The sequence below is a fragment of the Puma concolor genome, chromosome B2 (assembly GCF_028749965.1).
Source record: "Puma concolor isolate L17-30 chromosome B2, mPumCon1.1.hap2, whole genome shotgun sequence".
Lineage (NCBI taxonomy): Eukaryota > Metazoa > Chordata > Mammalia > Carnivora > Felidae > Puma > Puma concolor.
This window is the reverse complement of record NC_141671.1, coordinates 35,462,999-35,481,540: the sequence shown is the minus strand read 5'-3', so window position 1 is coordinate 35,481,540 and position 18,542 is coordinate 35,462,999. Positions and strand designations below refer to the sequence as shown.

Genomic DNA, 18,542 nt, shown 5'->3' with positions numbered 1-18,542 from the left:
AGGCCTTTTCACCCACAACCTGTCAGGCCTTGTCTGCTTACCCAGATTAAACAATTTACTTTGCTAGGTGAATAGAAAAAAAAAAAAAAAAATAGGTGAGTTCCACTCACATTATTATCATTTCTTCCCTTACCAGCCAGATTTCTAACTCTTCCAGCATGGTTCCAAAAGACTCAGTTTAGAGCTATAAATACCTTCCAGAGTATTTGCAATGCCCATTCAATGGTCATTTTTTTGTTTTGTTTTGTTTTGTTTTTTTGGTTTTTTTGCTTGACTAGTTATTTCATGTTCACACAGCTACAATAGACCTCAGTGGGCATTAGTTTTTCTTAAGAAGGTGGAGGATAAGTATGGGAGCTATCTGGGTTTTAGAAGCCTCGTTTCCCAAATAGAACCAACATCTCTTGTCATTCTCTTATCTGTTGCTTCCAGAGTCCCACAAATGGCATGCCCCATTACAAGAGTTATTGTGCTCCAAGAAGCCCAAAGCTAGGGATTCCCACTGGGTATTTATTGTTCTGGACCAGTCTTCTTGGTCCAGGTATAGTAGACTAATTGGGCTCATTTTTACCGTAACCAGCGTTAGCTGGGAACACAGCTGACATTCCACCATTACCAGGTTTCCAAAGAAACAACTGGAAAGTGAACCCAACATCCAATTTATCCACAGAGAAAGTGAAAAGATTGTATTCATTCTTTACTCCGAGTACCACGCAATTCCCTACGTAGTATTGTTTAAATACTATTTCTCTACTTTTCTGGAGCCAGCCAGGTGGGATTGAATCCTGTGATCATACAGGTTGTGCAAAGCACAAAGAGGCCAAGCAAAGGAGCAAGTGGTAGGTACCGGACATCCAAATGTGGCACGAGGCTGATCATTGAAGAAAAGGGATCCCTTTTAATTAAAAAAAATTTTTTTAAACATTTATTTATTTTTGAGAGACAGAGCATGAGCAGGGGAGGGACAGAGAGAGAGGGAGACACAGAATCCGAAGCAGGCTCCAGGCTCTGAGCTATCAGCACAGAGCTTGACACAGGGTTTGAACCCACGAACCGTGAGATCATGACCTGAGCTGAAGTCTGACACTTAACTGACTGAGCCACCCAGGTGCCCCCCAAAGGGATCCCTTTTTAAATAATTAATTACCCTGCAGCAAAATTGGCTTTTTTCCTGTTGGTGTTCAGTTCTATAAATTTAAACACATGTATGGATTTCTGTAACTACCACCACAGTGAAGATCCAGAACAGTTCCATCAGCCCCCAAATGCCCTTATGCCACCTCTTTTAGTCACATCCTCCCCTGGCAACCACTAATCTGTTCTCTATCACCATAGTTTTGCCTTTTTGAGAATATCATGTAAATGGATTCATGCAGTATATAACTCTTAAAGGCTGGCTTCTTGAATTCAGCCTAATGTCTTTGAAATTGATGCAAACTGTAATATGCATCAATAGCTTGTTCCTTTTCATTGCTGAGTAATAGTCCATAGGAATGGCTGGACTGAGTAACAGTCCATAGGATGGTTTGTTTATTTATTCACTTATTGATAGATATTTTGTTTCCAGTTTTTGGTTGTCAAAAATAAAGTTGCCATGGACATTCAGGTACAGGTGGTTTTTTAAAAATGTTTACTTATTTATTTTGTGGGGGGCGGGGGAAGGAGCAGAGAGAGAGAATCAGAGAATCCCAAGCATGCTCCATGCTGTCAGCACAGAGGCTGACTAGGAGCTCAATCTCACGAACCGAGATCATGACCTGAGCCGACATCAAGAAACTGATGCTTAACTGACTGAGCCATCCAGGCACCCCAGGTACAGGTTTTTATGTAAACACAGCTCTCGTCTCTCTAAGGTGATATGGTTGGTCATGTGGTAGGTGTGTGTTTAACTTTATAAGAAACTGCCAGTCTATGTACCTGAGTGGCTGTACCTGCCCTTTTACATTCCGACCAGCAAGGTATGAGAATTCTAGTTCCTCCACACCCTTCATTTTATATTGTCTGTATTTTTTATTTATTTCCACCACCACAAGGATCCCTCATGTTGCCCTTTACTTTTAAGGTTGTTGTTTTTTGGGGTTTTTTTGTTTTTGTTTTTGTTTTATTTTTTGAGAGACAGACTGCGAGCGGGGGAGAGGGGCAAAGGGAGAGAGAGAGAGACAGAGAGAGAGAAAGACTCTTAAGCAGGCTCTGAGCTCAATGCAGAGCCCAATGCAAGGCCCGATCCTACAACCTTGGGATCATGACCCCGAGCCAAAATCAATTGTCAGATGCTCAACCAACTGAGCCATCCAGGCGCCCCTCATGTTGCCCTTCTATAGTTACCCCCACTTACCCCTTGCCCCCATCCCCTCCTTAACCCTGGAAACCACTAAACTGTTCTTTTCTAGAATGTTGTCATTTTGAGACAGTTACATAAATAGGGTCATATAGTATGTAACTCTTTGAGATTGCCTTCCCCCTCCCCCCATCTTAATTCTCTGGAGATTCATCTAGGTTGTTGTATGTATCAATAGTTTATTCCTTTTTTTTATTGCTGAGTAGTATTCCATGGTATGGATGCACCACAGTTTATTTAAAAATTTTTAATGTTTATTTATTTTTGATAGAGAGACAGAGACAGAGACAGAGTGTGAGGGTGGGAGGGAGACACAGAATCCGTAGCAGGCTCCAGGCTCTGAGCTGTCAGACACAGAGCTTGATGCAGGGCTAGAACCCACAAACTATGGATCATGACCTGAGCCAAAGTTGGACACTTAACTGATGAGCCACCCAGGCACCCCGCACCACATCTTATTTAAACATTTACCCTTAAAGTACATCTGGATCATTTTCAAATTTTTGGCTATTACAAATATAGCTGCTATGAAACATTTGTGTGTAGGTTAATGAACACAGTCTTCTTTTCTCTGGGATAATCGTCCAGGAGCACAATTATGGGATTGTACGGTAGTTACAGGTTTAGAGTTTTAAGTAATTGCCAAGCTATTTTCTAGAATGGTTGTATCATTTTATGTTCCTACCAGCAATCTCTGATACAGTTGCTCTGCATGCCCACTAGCATTTGTCACTACTTTTTATTTTAGCCATTTTAGCAGGGATGTGGTGAGGTCTCTTGTGGTTTCAGTTTGCATTTCCCTAATGGCCAATGATGGTTAACATCTTTTCATATGCTAATTTACTCACCTAAATATTTTAATGAAATGGCTCTTGTCTTTTGCTCATGTTCTAATTGGATTGTTTGCATTTTCACTGTTGAGTTTCAAGAGTTATTCATAGTCTAGATACTAGTCCTTTGTCTTTTGTGTTTTGGAGATAATTTCTCCCAATCTGTAGCCTGTCTTTTCAGAGTATTTACAGAGCAAAATTCTCGATTTTGATGAGGACTAGTTTTTAGTATTTTTTCTTGTAGCCATTAAAAGAGGTATATAGTGAGATCTCATTGTGGTTTTAATTTGTATTTCCCTAATGGCCGATGGGGTTGAACATCTTTTCATGTTCTTATTCACCATCCTCATAATCTCTTCGGTGAAGTGCCTGTTCAAGTCCTTTGCCCATTTTTTAATTCAAAAAAAAAAATTCTGTTTTCTTATTGTTAATTTTTGAGACTTCTTTATGTATTCTAGATACCAATCTTTTGTCATACATACAATTTGCAAATATTTTTTCTCGGTGTGTAGCTTATCTTTTTTTTCTCTTGAGAGTGTCTTTGACAGGACAAAAGGTTTTAATTTTAATAAGTCCAGTTTATCCATTTCTTTCCTTTTATGGATTGTGATTTTCCTACTGTATGTAAGAACTTTACACCTAATCCCCAGGTCACAAAGATTTTCTTTTATGTTTTTTTCTAAAAGACTTATAGCTTTATGTTTTACATTTAGATCCATGATCCATTTTGAGTTAATCTTTACATAAAGTGTGAAGTTTAGGTCAAGCTTTAGTTTTTGTTGTGTTTTCAACATGATTTTTAAAGACTATCCTTAATTGAATTGTTTTTGCACTTTTGTCAAAGATCAAAGAGCCATATTTTTGTATGTCTATTTCTGGACTTTCTATTCTGTCCCATTGATCTACTTGTCTATCCCTTTACCAATATCATGTCTTGATTATTCTATCTTTATAATGAGTCTTAAAATTGGATAGTGTGATCCTTCCAATTTTGTTCTTTTTCAAAGCTATTTTAGCTATTCTATATAACTTTTAGAATCAGCTTGTTTAACCTACCAAAAAACCCTACGGAGATTTTGATAGCTGCTACATTAAGTCCATAGATCACTTTGGGGATAATTGATGTCTTTATTATATTGAGTTTCCAGTTCATGGTCACATTATGTCTCTCCATTTACTTTCGTTTTCCTTGATTTCTTTCATTAGCATTTGGAGTTTTCAGCATACAGATCCTGTCCATGTTCTGTTAGAATTAGACCTGAGTGTTTCATTTTGGAGATACTGTGCGTGGCAATTAAAAACATGTTTGGTTTCCAATTATTCATTGTTTGCATATAGAAATACAATTGATTTGTCTATTCACCTTGTATCCTGTAACTCATTTATTAGTTCCAAGAATCTTTTGTAGATTCCTTGGGACTTACTACATTGATAATCTTGTCATCTGTAAATAGGGACAGTTGTGTTTCTTTCTAATCTGAATGGCTTTTATGACTTTCTCTTGCTTATTGTACTGACTAAGACTTATATGTACTCTGTTGAATAAGAGTGGTGAGAATAGATATTTTTGACATGTTGCTGATCTTCGGACGGAAAACATTCAATCTCTCACCATTAAGTATGATGTTAGCTGTAGGATTTTTGTAGATGCCCTTTATTAGGTGGAGGAACTTTCCATTCTATTCTAGTTCACTGAGAATTTTTATCATGAGTGGATGTTGTATTTTGTCAAATGCTTTTTCTGCATTATTGATATGACCATGTGATTTTTCTCTTTAGACCATTAATATGGTAGATTACATTGATATTTAAATATTGAATTAGCCTTGCATTCCTGGAATAAAGGAGTACCTTTTCAAATTTCTATGTGGCGGCTATAAACCAAAATGATCCATTCGTGTGAGTACCTTCACTTCCAGGAAAATATCAGAAACTCTCTAGAGCATTCCTGTGGGGCTGCAATGAGAGACCTGAACTCTTGGCACTGATTCTCTAACTGTGAGCCTTCTACCCACTGCCACTTATGAAAGGTCCTTTATTTATGGTCAAAGTTGTGGACATCTCATTGCTAAATTACCAAATCATCAGTGTAATTTCATACCAAAAGGCATTAGGACATATAAGTATACCTAGTACCCAGCACAGTATTTAGCACATAGTGGGTACTCAAGATCTTTGTGGAATAATAATAATCACATGACTATATAAATGCATGAATCTGAGCAACTCTTGCTAACTGGCTGAGAGATTGTGTATTATTTTAAGTAGTGTGAATAATGGAATAATCTGTAGTGTAAATAATTCAAAAGTTTTACTTACACTTGAATAGGTAGTACCTGACATTTAATAATTTTCTCAAATGAAACAAAAGTACTACACGGTGAAGAACTTATTTAAAAAGTGCTAGGGGTGCCTGGCTGGCTCAGTTGGTAGAGCATGTGACTCTTGATCTTGGGGTTGTGAGTTTGAGCCCCATGTTAGGTGTAGAGATTACTTAAAAATAAAATCTTTTAGGGGGCACCTAGGTGGCCCACTTGGTTAAGTGTCTGACTCTTGAGTTCAGCTCAGGTTATGATCTCACAGTTTGTGGGTTCAAGCCCCATGTCGGGCTCTGCACTGACAGTGCAGATCTTGGCTTGGGATTCTCTCTCTCCCCCTCTCTCTGCTCCTCCCTTGCCTCTACTGTCTCTCAAAATAAATAAATACACTTAAAAAAATAAAATCTTTTTAAAAATTAAATACATAGATAGATAGATAAAAACTGCTAGATCTTCCTCATAGTAGAATTCCAATTTATAAATGTAAAAGAAAATACAAAATCACCATTCAGGAAACACCACAGTAATAATTGTCATGATAAAGTCCACTAACTGATTTTAAATTAGTGGGTGAAAGTTTGCAAACTATGTAGAGATCTGCATAGTTTCAAAGTATCTTCCTAAAGATATTTGTTAACTACTCCACTACTCTGCATTAGAGAATCTGGGAGAAACAACTTGAAACAACCAATGCTATATCACCAACAGTAAGGCATTTAGAGATCATGAATCCTGTGATATGATGCACTAAGAAGGACACAACAGATGAGGTCTGTAGCATTCTCGCCCAAAATGTGTAACCTTAGTACACTCATGAGGAAACCTAAGACTACCCCGAAATGAGAGGCATTTGACAAAATAACTGATCTATTAATACTCTTTCAAAGCGTCAAAGTCCAGAAAGACAAAGCCTGTGGAACTATTACAGATTGCAGGGTAAGGAGAAATAACAACTAAATAGAATGTGGGACTCTGGATAGAGTCGTGGAACAGAAAAAGGAAATTAGTGAGAAAACGGTGATGAGATTCAAATTAAGTCTTTAGTTAATTTGTAATGTTAATTCCCTGATTCTGATAATTATACCAAGACTATAAAAAATGTTAACATCAAGAGATGCTAGGTAAGGGATATATGGAAACTCCGTATTATTTTTGTAACTTTCCTGTAAGTCTAAAACTAGCTCAAAATTTAAAAAAATGTTAAAGTGTTGGAAAGTTTGGAAACTTGGTTTCCCTTTATTTCTCCACAGCCTAAGCTTACCTGAGACTAGATCACTTTAGTTCTCAGGCACTTACCAAGTAATTCTCTTACTTCCTTGTATTGGTAAATTATTTGAAACCCTACATTTCAAAAGGCTTTCTGTTTATGCTATATGTTGCTTATCAAGAGTAAATAGGAGCTATTCAACATTATACTGGAATTCATAGTGTATTAAAGTAAGAAAAAGAAATATAAGGTGTAAGGATTGTAAAGGAAGAAATAAAACTTCATTATTCATAGATGATAATTTTTAATGAAGAAAACAATCTACAAATAAATTAATAGAATTAATGAGATTTTGTCAAGGTTGCTGGATCCAAGATCAACATATAAAAATCAATTATATTCCTATATACCTGCAGGAAACAAGAAGTGAAATTTTTAAAAAGATGCCATTTACCAAAGCGTAATAAATATGAAGTAAATTATAATGAAACTAAGAAAAGATGTGTAATACCCATTTAGAGAAATTATACAACTTTACCGAGTAATATTAATTAATTAAGTTAATGGAAATTAATTGAAATATAACATGTTCATGGGTTAGAAGATTGAATATTTAGGGGTGCCTGGGTGGGTCAGTTGGTTAAGTGTCTGACTTTGGCTCAGGTCATGATCTCACTGCTCATGAGTTTGAGCCCTGCATCGGGCTCTGTGCTGACAGCTTGGAGCCTGGAGCCTGCTTCAGATTCTGTCTCAGTCTCTCTGCCACTCCCCTGCTCACACTCTGTCTGTCTGTCTGTCTCTGTTTCTCAAATATAAAATAAAACCTAAAAAAAAGAAGACTCAATATGTAAAGATCTCAGCTCTCTCAAAATAAGTTTGATAGATTCATTATAATTTTAATGTAAATCCATTTTGTAATGGAACATTTTAAGAAGATTCTAAGATGTATATGTAAATGCAAAAGCCAAGTATGGTCAAATTCTTTGGAGAAAAGCAACATGGGAGGACTTGCTCCTCCAATTATCAAGACTTAGTATAAAGTTATAATATTTAAGATAATGTTCATTAAAAGTGGACAGAATAAACAAACACTCATATATGCATATATTGGAATACACAGAAGAAACATGGGCAGTCTCAAGCAACTCACCCCAACATGGAAGTCTCTCATATACATAATACGGAGCAAAAGAGCAGAAATAAAAATTGTATTCAGTGTAATAACTCCATCTGTACACTAGTGGTAAAACTATAAAGAAAAGCAAAGAAAGTATTGTCACAAAAATCAAAATAATGAATACTTTTGTGGGGATAGATGGAATTGTAATCAAATACTGGGGTGGTGATAACAAAGGTGTTTGTTTTATAAGTATTTATTCAGCTCAACATCTGTTTTAATGCACTTTATGTATGTGCATTATATTTCACAATAAAAATAGGCCATTACTAACACCAAAATTATTACTAAACTAATTACTACAAGATAGTAAAGCTGTGGTATTGCAGAAATAGACTATTAGACCAATGGAACAGAAAAGACACACACATGTATATTAGCTTATATCAGATGTGTCACTATAGAAAAATACTTTAAAAATTATTTATTTATTTATTTATTTATTTATTTATTTATTTATTTATTTAGAGAATCTCAAGCAGGCTCAATAACATCAGTGCAGAGGCCGATGGAGGGTCTAGAACTCATGAACCATGAAATCATGACCTGATCTGAAACCAAGAGTCAGGCACCTAACTGACCGAGCCACCCAGGTGCCCCTAGAAATAAACTTTTTGATGAATGATACAAAACAACCTGATACTTATATGAAAAAACAATTTTTAAATTTTTTTTCAACGTTTTTTATTTATTTTTGGGACAGAGAGAGACAGAGCATGAACGGGGGAGGGGCAGAGAGAGAGGGAGACACAGAATCGGAAACAGGCTCCAGGCTCTGAGCCATCAGCCCAGAGCCCGACGCGGGGCTCGAACTCACGGACCGCGAGATCGTGACCTGGCTGAAGTCGGACGCTTAACCGACTGCGCCACCCAGGCGCCCCGAAAAAACAATTTTTAGATCTCTACTCCACGCCATATACAAAAACCTCCTCCTGGTACATTAAAGACCTAAATGTGAAAGGTAAAATAATAAAGATTTTTTTAGAATTATTTAGGAGGATGTCTTCACGATCTTGAAGCAGAAAATAATTTCTTAAACAAGATATAAGAAGCACTCACCTGAAAGGAAAAGATTAATAAATTAAGTAAAAGTGTTGTTCACTCAAAGATACATAAAGATTGAAAAGCGAACCACAGAATCAGAGAGATATTTGTTACACATACACCCAACAAAGGATTCAAATCTGTAATATATATACTCCCACATATCTGTAAGGAAACAATGCAATGAGATTGATCAATATTATTGACAACCCATGTAGTGAAAAGTGAAATTTAAATGAGTTACATGCTAACTCATACACACTGAAATTTAAAATCTGACAGTATCATATGCTAACACAGTTGCAGTTGATGGGAGCTGTCACACAATGCTGGTGGGAGTGTAAATTATAAAGCCATTTGGAAAACAGTTTGGCTTTTTTTAAAGGTTTATTTATTTTGAGAGAAAGAGTCAGAGAGAGAGAGAGAGAGAGAGGAGTGGGACAGGAGCAGAGAGAGTGAGAGGGAGAGAGAGAGAATTCCAAGCAGGCTCCATGCTGTCAGCACAGAGCCTGACATGGGGCTCGATCTCAAGAACCATGAGATCATGACCTGAGTAGAGATCAGGAGTTGGACGCTTAACTGGCTGAGCCACCCGGTGCCCCAGCAAATGCTTTTTTTTTTAAAGATCACCCCAGGGGGCGCCTGGGTGGCGCAGTCGGTTAAGCGTCCGACTTCAGCCAGGTCACGATCTCGCGCTCCGTGAGTTCGAGCCCCGCGTCAGGCTCTGGGCTGATGGCTCAGAGCTTGGAGCCTGTTTCCGATTCTGTGTCTCCCTCTCTCTCTGCCCCTCCCCCGTTCATGCTCTGTCTCTCTCTGTCCCAAAAATAAATAAAAACGTTAAAAAAAAAAATTAAAAAAAAAAAATAAAGATCACCCCAAAACCCACCATATCTTTGGCTTATGGTTTCTCACGTGCTTGTAGTCAAGCTGTCAGTCATCTCAAGGCTCTACTGAGGCTGGAGGATCAGCCTTCAGGCTCCCTCATGTGCTTCTCACCTTGGGGGCCTCTCCATCAGTGCTTGAGTACCCTCACATCATGACAGCTGGCAGGGCCGACGACATGCGGAACCCCTAGTTCAAAAATTATTCAGAATTTCAAAATAGTCATAGAGTGTTAAGCCAAGTGTGGAGCCTTCTGAGCCCGTGTAATTGCATTGGTCACACCCCTTTGAAGCCAAGTCTGGCAACTGGTGACCTGGATGAAAGAGACAGAGAGTCAGAGAGCAACCAAGACAGAGGCCACAGTCTTCTTGCAACCTACTCTCAGAAGTGACACCCTACCATTTTTGTTGTAGTCTGTTTATTAGATGTAAGTTACTAGGTCCATCTCACACTGAGGGGGTGGGGGTCACACAAAAAGCATGGATACCAATGAGCAAATCATCTTAAGGGCTGTCTACTGCAACAACTATTTATGAGATAAGCAGGGAAATTTGAACACTGACTATTATTAATTGCTTAGGTATAATGATGGTATTGTAGTTAAATTAAAAGAGGGTTTGCTTTTGGGGCACCTGGCTGGCTCAGTCAGTAAGAGCATGAGACTCTTGATCTCAGGGTCATGAGTTTGAGCTCCTTGTTGGGCATAAAGATTACTTTAAAAAAAAAAAAAAAAAGAGGGTTTTCTTTTAAAGATATATACTGAAATATCTGCAGATGACATAATTTGATGTCTTGGATTTGCTTCAAACTAATATGGAGTGGGAGAGGAGTGAGGGAATAGAGGAGACAAGACTGGCCATGAGATGACCACTGTTGAAGCCGGTGATGGGTACATGGGAGTTCATTATACTCTATTTTTGTATGTGTTTGACCTTCTACACACACACACACACACACACACACACACACACAGAGCCTTGTTTTGTCTAAGACACTAAATCAGCTCACTAAACTCATAACTGAATTCAGATGAGCACACCGTATGATGTAAGTTGAAGATAGGCCCTCAGGGCAGGAGCTGTGGGCTTGAGACACCAAAGGATGCCACCATGCATGTTAATCCATTTGCTTCAAAACTTCCAAATTCTCATGGTGCTTCTTAAAAAGTAGGGGCACCTGGGTGGCTCAGTCGGTTAAGTGTACAACTTCGGCTCAGGTCATGATCTTGTGGTTCGTGGGTTCAAGCTCCATGTCAGGCTCTCTGCTGTCAGTGCAAAGCCCACTTCGATTCCTCTGTCCCCCTCTCTCTCTACCCGTCCCCCACTCTGAAAAATAAATAAACTTTAAAAAAAGAAAAGAAAAGAAAGTAAGTATAGAAGAAGGAGCTGAAAGAAGAGACTGGAGTGATTGGCATATGGAAGAGAGACAACACATACCAAATTGGAATCATGTCAGTTAAGTGGGATCCTTGCCTCGCTCTCCAGCTTTATTTCCAGTCCTAGAGGATTCCCAGGGTCTTCTGCTAACTAGACTAGGGGTGGAATGGGGCTGCTTCTGAGCTGTTGGAATTAGAGGTCTTATTGTTATGATGTCTGTTTTCCATGATTAGCATGAAGACCTTGAAGTGAAGGGTGTTTAAGCCTCTGATTTAGAATTGAGGTGTAAATAGCATGTAGTAGAAGTAGAAGCTAGGAATCAAAGGAGATAATAAAGGTGCTAATTAAGAGCCGTATAGCCAGACATATTGTTCCCACATTCTGTCAGCTACATACTGGATTGTTTTTATTTTAAATATTCTTTACAGTTTTTATTCAGGGTGGCTTTTAAAAGCCAGCCTACCTTTTCTTACTTAAATTATCTTGTTTTTCAGCCCTGACGTTTAGTTTGCTGGCAAGGCAGCTGATTCCTCCTCTCAATGTCTGTTACGCAGCTTTCTGTTCTTCAGTAATTTATGTCATTTTTGGATCGTGTCATCAAATGTCCATTGGTGAGTTCAGCACTGGAACCACAGGAGGTGGATAGAGTCTCTGTCTTAATCGTTTCCTTATTGCCAAGAACCCAAATTAAAACTGTGTTTCAGGTACAAAAAAATGGAGGCAGAAGATGGACATTCTATCCATTTCAGTGTTCAGATTTTAGAGACTGAACACTTCCAGGGTGTCATTATTAATGCCACCTCCAGACAAATCGGCCGGCGAGCTGTTTCCCAAAGGAATTAAGTGGCAGGAGGTACTTCCCTTGGTGAAATTACCACACGTTTGAAATCTGACTGCCCTCAACCTGGAAGATTCAGAGGCAATTTTGCCAATATTCCTAGAGTGCATCCATCTTTCATCTGGACCTGTAATAACCAGTCCGTGGCCTACTTTCTAATAGTTGTGTTAGCTTATAATTTACAGTAAGAAAATGCTGTCACAGTAATCAAAGCATTCAAATCCAAGGATAAGCAGGTCCCTTCCCTGAGTCAAAAGTCCGTCTCCTAATTTATATTTAGAAATAATTGTTACAGGCACCACACTGGTTGAAGGTCATAGAAGCAGCACATTTTCTTCGCCTAGGTAAACTGGCATAGAAATCAAATACAAAACGCCCAATAATGTTGGAAGGGCATTGCCAACAGCTGCTTAGTGAAGTGCCTTTTCCTGACCTTCCCCACTGAACGACTGACCACCCAGGCAACCTTGACCATTTTGACTGACACACTTTTTCTCCGGATGTGTTTATATATTCAGGCTGGTTACCATCCCATCGTCCTAGATGCAGAGTGCTACCCTGCCTTTTTTAAGGACAATATCCCACGTCTTTACTAAAATCCATTATGTGTTGATTTTACATTTGGACACTGAGAGGACACTTTTATTGCCATATTTCCAGGCTCCTGGGGCACACTGCAATCATTTCCAAATACAGATAATAAGGCACTTAGAGTTTTATTTCTGTTAGGTAGTTTAAAGGTAAGATTTGCCTTTGTTCCCATATGTCGATGCGAGGACTAAATGAAATTATGTTTGAAACAGGTTAAGCTCAGTGTCATTTTGCACCTAGTAAATCCTTCATAAGTGTTAGGTGTTATTTTTTTCTTCTTATTATTATTGATTAGCTTTGTTTTCTGATCCTCTCACCACCATCTCACTTTTTACTGTCTCTAAGACCAGGTAAAGTGGCTGAGCCTGATATGCAATTTCCCCTTGATCCCACTCCATATGCCCACTTGCAGAGAGGGTAATATGTGGACACCAAGATCTAAATGCTAGGAGTTGGTCACAGCATGTGGAACCAGAGTTCTTTCCTCTGCTCTTTCTTACTTCTCAGTGGCCACTTTCAAAAGAGAAAAGTTCTTGAGATCAGAGGCAAAACAACATCAGACCATACCTTCCTTCTGTCCACTATGTCAGTTTACCTGCATTTAAAACTTCAGTGGGGCGCCTGGGTGGCTTAGTCGGCTGAGGGTCCGACTCAGGTTCAAGTCATGATCTCGCAGTCCATGAGTTCAAGCCCCATGTTGGGCTCTGTGCTGACAGCTCAGAACCTGGAGCCTGCTTCGGATTCTGTGTCTCCCTCTCTCTCTGCCCCTTCCCTGCTCACAGTCTCTCTCTCTCTCTCTCTTAAAAAATAAACACTAAAAATTTTTGTTTTAAACTTCTCTTTTCTGCCTAAACACCTTCTTTCATAGGTTCCTACTTCCTTGTGAGTGCTCTGATGATCAATGTCCTGAGATTGTACCCGTTCAACAGTGGCCACCTGATTCTGGGGGCTTTCATCAAGGATGACTTTTCTAAGCCCTCCTTCTTTGAGGACTATAATAGATCCTTGAGTGTGGTGGCATCCACAACTTTTCTGACTGGGATTATTCAGGTAGGATCTGAGTCTCTGAACCCCTGAAATAAACAAAGGAGCTACAAACAGACCTCTTCCTTTTGTTGGTCCTGTTATCCATTGCGATGTATGTGAGACTTTAGTGATTTATTTGGGGGAAGCCTATGGGATGTGTAGATACACTCTCCTCAGTGACGAAAATTCTTCCTCCTCCACCCACCACTGATTCAGGATGAGATACTGAACAGTCTCATCAGTCCTTTCCATAAAGCTAAAGAAGGGCTCCAGGGACTATGGTCTAGAGTCCTATTCACGATTTTACGTTTAAAAAAAAATTCTTTTGGGGTGCTTGGGTGGCTCAGTCGGTTGAGCGTCTGACTTCAGCTCAGGTCATGATCTTGCGGCTTGTGGGTTTGAGCCCTGCATCAGGCTCTGTGCTGACAGCTTGGAGCCTGGAGCCTGCTTCAGATTCTGTGTCTCCCTGTCTCTCTGCTCCTCCCTGTTCATGTTCTGTCTGTTTGTCTCTCTCTCAAAAATAAATAAACATTAAAAAAAAATTTTTTTTAATTCTTTGTATTTTTTCAACAAGAATAGCACTTGTAGGCTTACATACTATATCTTGGGTTAAGTAAGCATTAGAGTCAGACCTGGAGTTCTTTTCTTCAATGACAGAAGCACAGTTAAAGGACAATAATATCAATGACTTATTAAAATATCGAAACTTATTTTTGGCATGTCTTTGATTCTCTGTGAGAATTTACCATCTAAAGCTTCATCCATTGACCTAAAGTCACATATGCTAGCTTTATTTCTCTTTCTTCTCAACCAATCAATCCTCTGTCTAGCTAATTTTTGCTGATCTCTCCTGAGACCATCTTTTATTAGGTAAGGATTTATTGGGAACCTACATCAGGCTACCAGAGTGAGCTGACTCCGACCCTGATACCAGCTATATAACTTACCTAAATCACCTTACCTTTATGAGCCTTGGTTTCCTCGTGTATAAAATGGAAATAATAACATTTGCAGGACTCTTAGGATTAAATGAGAAAATACATGTAAAGCACTCAGCTCAGAGCCTGTCACATAGTAAGCATCAATATGTTATAATTACTGGGCACAGAAATATGAATTTGGTACTTTGACAGAGATCAAAAATAAAAACGTAAATATAATTCCTGTGGTTAAAAAATTCAGTCTTGTAAGAGAAGACAAACTAATGGGCAGTCAGCACCCTCAAAAATAAACATTAAAACTCATTTGTTTTTGAGTCAGTACCTCAAAAATAAATAAACATTAAAAGAAATTTTTTTTTAATTGGGGCACCTGGGTGGCTCAATTGGTTGAGCGTCTGACTTCGGCTCAGGTCATTATCTCGCAGTCCGTGAGTTCAAGCCCCGCGTCGGGCTCTGTGCTGACAGCTCAGAGCCTGGAGCCTGCTTCAGATTCTGTATCTCCCTCTTTCTCCACCCCTCCCCTGCTCGCGTCTGTCTCTCTCTCTCTCTGTCTCAAAAATAAATAAACATTAAAAAAATTTTTAATAAAGGAGGAGACATTCCATTTCCAGGAAGATGAAATCGATATACTTTTCCCTATTCCTCCTGCTAAGTACAATTAAAAACCTTGGAACATTATACTAATAAAGCAAACATAAGAACACTCTGAAAAGTGGAGAGAAGAGGGCAAACTGACTCAGAACCACCGGACCCAAGGAATAACACAGTGATGAATTCCCTGGGCTTTCTTTTTGCCTTGTATATTTCAGACTTGGTGCTGAAGAAGCCAGAAACCCAAAATGCTAATAGGTGAAGACAAAGAAAAATAGGAAGAGAAAAAAAAAAAAAAAAAAAGCCCTAACAGATGTCTGTTCTTTATAGCCACAGCACCAAGAAGAGGCTAGCAAGACTGAAAAGTTATTTTACATAATAACTACTATACTCCAGACAAACACCAAGAAAAAAACAAAACAAAACTGTGGTATCAGCCCCCTCATACCAGCAAAGGCCAACTGAAGAGCCCAGACCATATCACTCTTACCCACCTGTAATAAGGTGCCCACCCACTCCCAACTGGGGGTTGTCAGAGAAGGCCAAATAAGGAGTCAACACTTGCACTCCCATTAGGCAGTAATGAGACACTCTTTCCACCCTTTGCTGGGGTGGTGTCAGAGATGGCCTCATAGAGGGGACAACCCTCTCTGCTGCAGTGTCCATGGAGGCCAAGTGGGAAGAAGTAAAGACATTCCTGTCTCTTCCAGCCAGGATAATATGAGCAGAGGGCTAGTGGGGAGCCAGAACTCCCACCCCTGCCCAACAATAATGAGGAGTCCCCACTGCCTCAGCAGTCAGTGGAAACTGAGGGGAGAACCTGGGCTTCTACATCTATAGGCAGTAACAAGATGGCACCTGCCCCTTCCCCTGCCAGCACTTTGTCAAAATAATCTAGCTAAAACAGAATATTTAAATAAGATCTAGCATCTTCTAGCACAGTGCCCAAAATGTCTACAATTGAACTGAAAATTACTTGTCATATCAAGAACCAGGAAAATCTCAACTTGAACGAAAAAAGACAGTGAAAAGATGCCAATACTATGATGACAGAGATGTTAGAATCCTCTGGCAAAGATTTTAAAGCAGCCATCCTAAACATGCTTCAGTGAGCAATAATGAACATTCCTGAAACAAGTGAGAAAATAGAAACTCTCAGCAAATAAACAAAGTGTGAAGAAGCAAATGGAAATTTTAGAGCTGAGAAATACAATAACCAAAATTCAAAATGGAAAGAATGGACTCAATAGGAGGATAGAGGAGACAGAGGAAAGAATGAATGAATTCAAAGAAAGAGCAATAGAAATCATCCAACCTGAACAACCGAGAGAAAGTAGACAGGAAAAAGAAATGAACAAAACCTCAGAGGCAAGTAGGGTGATAATGATATACCTAATATACCTAATATTGGTATCACAAGAGTCCCAGAAAGAGAGGAGAAAAAAGATGGGGCTGAATTACTTGAAGAAATAACAGCTGAAAACTCCTGAAATTCGGCAAAAGACATAATCCTACAGATTCAAAAAGCTGAGAAATTTTCAAAAACTAAATCCATAGAAATACACACTAAGACGAATCATAGTCAATATTCTGAAAACTAAAGACAATGAAAACAATCTTGAAAGCAGTGAGAGAAACACTTTACCTATGGGGCAGGGGGGTGGACAACTCATATGACAGCAGATTTCTTATCCATAGAGTCCAGAAGGAAGTTGCACAATATTTTCCATTTGCTGAAGAAAAGAACTGTCAATCCAAAATCCTATACCCAGTGAAAATATCCTTCAAGAATAAAAGGGAAATCAAGACATTCTCAGATGAAGAAAAACTAAGAGAATTTGCTACCAGCAGACCTACCCTAAGAGAAAAGCTAAAGAAAGTTCTCTAAACAGAAAGGAAATGATAAAAGAAAGAATCTTGGAACCACTGGAAGGAAGAAAGAACAATGGAAAGAGTAAAAATATGGATGAATATGATAGATTTTCCTTGTCATCCTGTGCTTTCTAAATTATGTTTGATGGTTGAGGTGAAATTACAACACTGATGTGATTCAAAATGTATATGACAGGAATATTTAAAACAATTACCATTGACCTTTGAACAACATGAGTTTGAACCACACAGGTCTGCTTATATGCAGTCTTTAAAAGATAAATATAGTGCAGTACTATAAATGTATTTTCTCTTCCTTATGATTTTCTTAACATTTCCTTTTCTCTAGCCTACTTTATTGTAATAATATAGTATGTAATACACATAACATACCAAGTATGTGTTTATCAGTTATTTATGTTATTGGTAAAGTTTCCAGTCAACAGTAGGCTAATAGGGGTTATGTTTTTGGGGGGGCGCCTGGCTGGCTCAGTAGGTGGGACATATGACTCTTGATCTTGGGATTGTGAGTTCAAGCTCCATGTTGGGTGTAGAGATTACTTACAGTTAAATCTTTTTTAAAAAGGAGTTAAGGGACACCTGGGTGGCTCGGTCGGTTGAGTGTCCAACTTCAGCTCAGGTCATGATCTCATGGCTTATGAGTTCAAGCCCCACATTGGGCTCTGTGCTGACAGCTCAGAGCCTAGAGCCTGCTTCTGATTTTGTGTCTCCCTCTCTCTCGGCTCCTCCCCTGCTCATGCTCTGTCTCTCCTTCAAAAATAAATAGATATTTTTTTTAATTTAATAAAAAAATTTAAAAAGGAGTTAAGCTTTTGGGGAATCAAAGTTATACATGGATTTTCAACTGTGTGTTTTGAGGGGAGGGTTGGTGCCCCTAACCTCTGTGGTATTCAGGATCAACTGTAGTTCTGCAAGATGCTACTATTAGGGCAAACTGAGTAAAGAGTACACCAGATCTCTCTGTACTGTTTCTTACAACTGCATGTCAAACTACACTTATCTAAAATAAAAAGTTTAAATTTAAAAAAGAAATCTGCACCAGATAATAATGTTTAACATTTAAGGCTACGTGCTAGTCACTGTTCAAAACACTTTACATTAATCATCTCATCTGATCCTTACGACTCCTTGTATGAATGTAGGTATTACTATGACCCTATTTTAAGGGAACAAAGGTACAGAGAGGTTAAGAGAATTGCCCAAGGTCACACAGCCAGTAAGATCCCAACTGGGAATTAGACTGATGGTTGTCTACCTCCAGAATCCACACTTCAGATAATTTTAAAGTTCAAGCTAATATTACTAAAAGTGAAGTGTTTTGTGTCAAAAGAATATAAAGTACAGGAATAACCTTTAGTTGGTTGGAGTTGTCTGTGAAGGAAACAACCACATATTGAGACTTTTCTTCATTCACTGAAACTTTAGTACTTTCTTTTTTTTTTTTTTTTAATGCTTATTTATTTATTTTGAAAGAGGGAAAGTACATGCAT

The 18,542-nt window shown here is 38.7% G+C and overlaps 1 protein-coding gene across 3 annotated transcripts in view; it reads left to right on the top strand.

Moving 5' to 3' along the window:
* SLC26A8 (solute carrier family 26 member 8) overlaps positions 1-18,542 on the top strand; it is an 85,471-nt gene that overhangs the window by 19,105 nt on the left and 47,824 nt on the right. For all 3 annotated transcript variants that reach the window (XM_086706687.1, XM_025925743.2, XM_086706685.1), the window contains exons 4-5: positions 11,667-11,783; positions 13,470-13,651. In XM_086706687.1, coding sequence (XP_086562813.1) covers positions 11,667-11,783; positions 13,470-13,651 — 299 coding nt within the window. The remainder of the gene's footprint in view (positions 1-11,666; positions 11,784-13,469; positions 13,652-18,542) is intronic.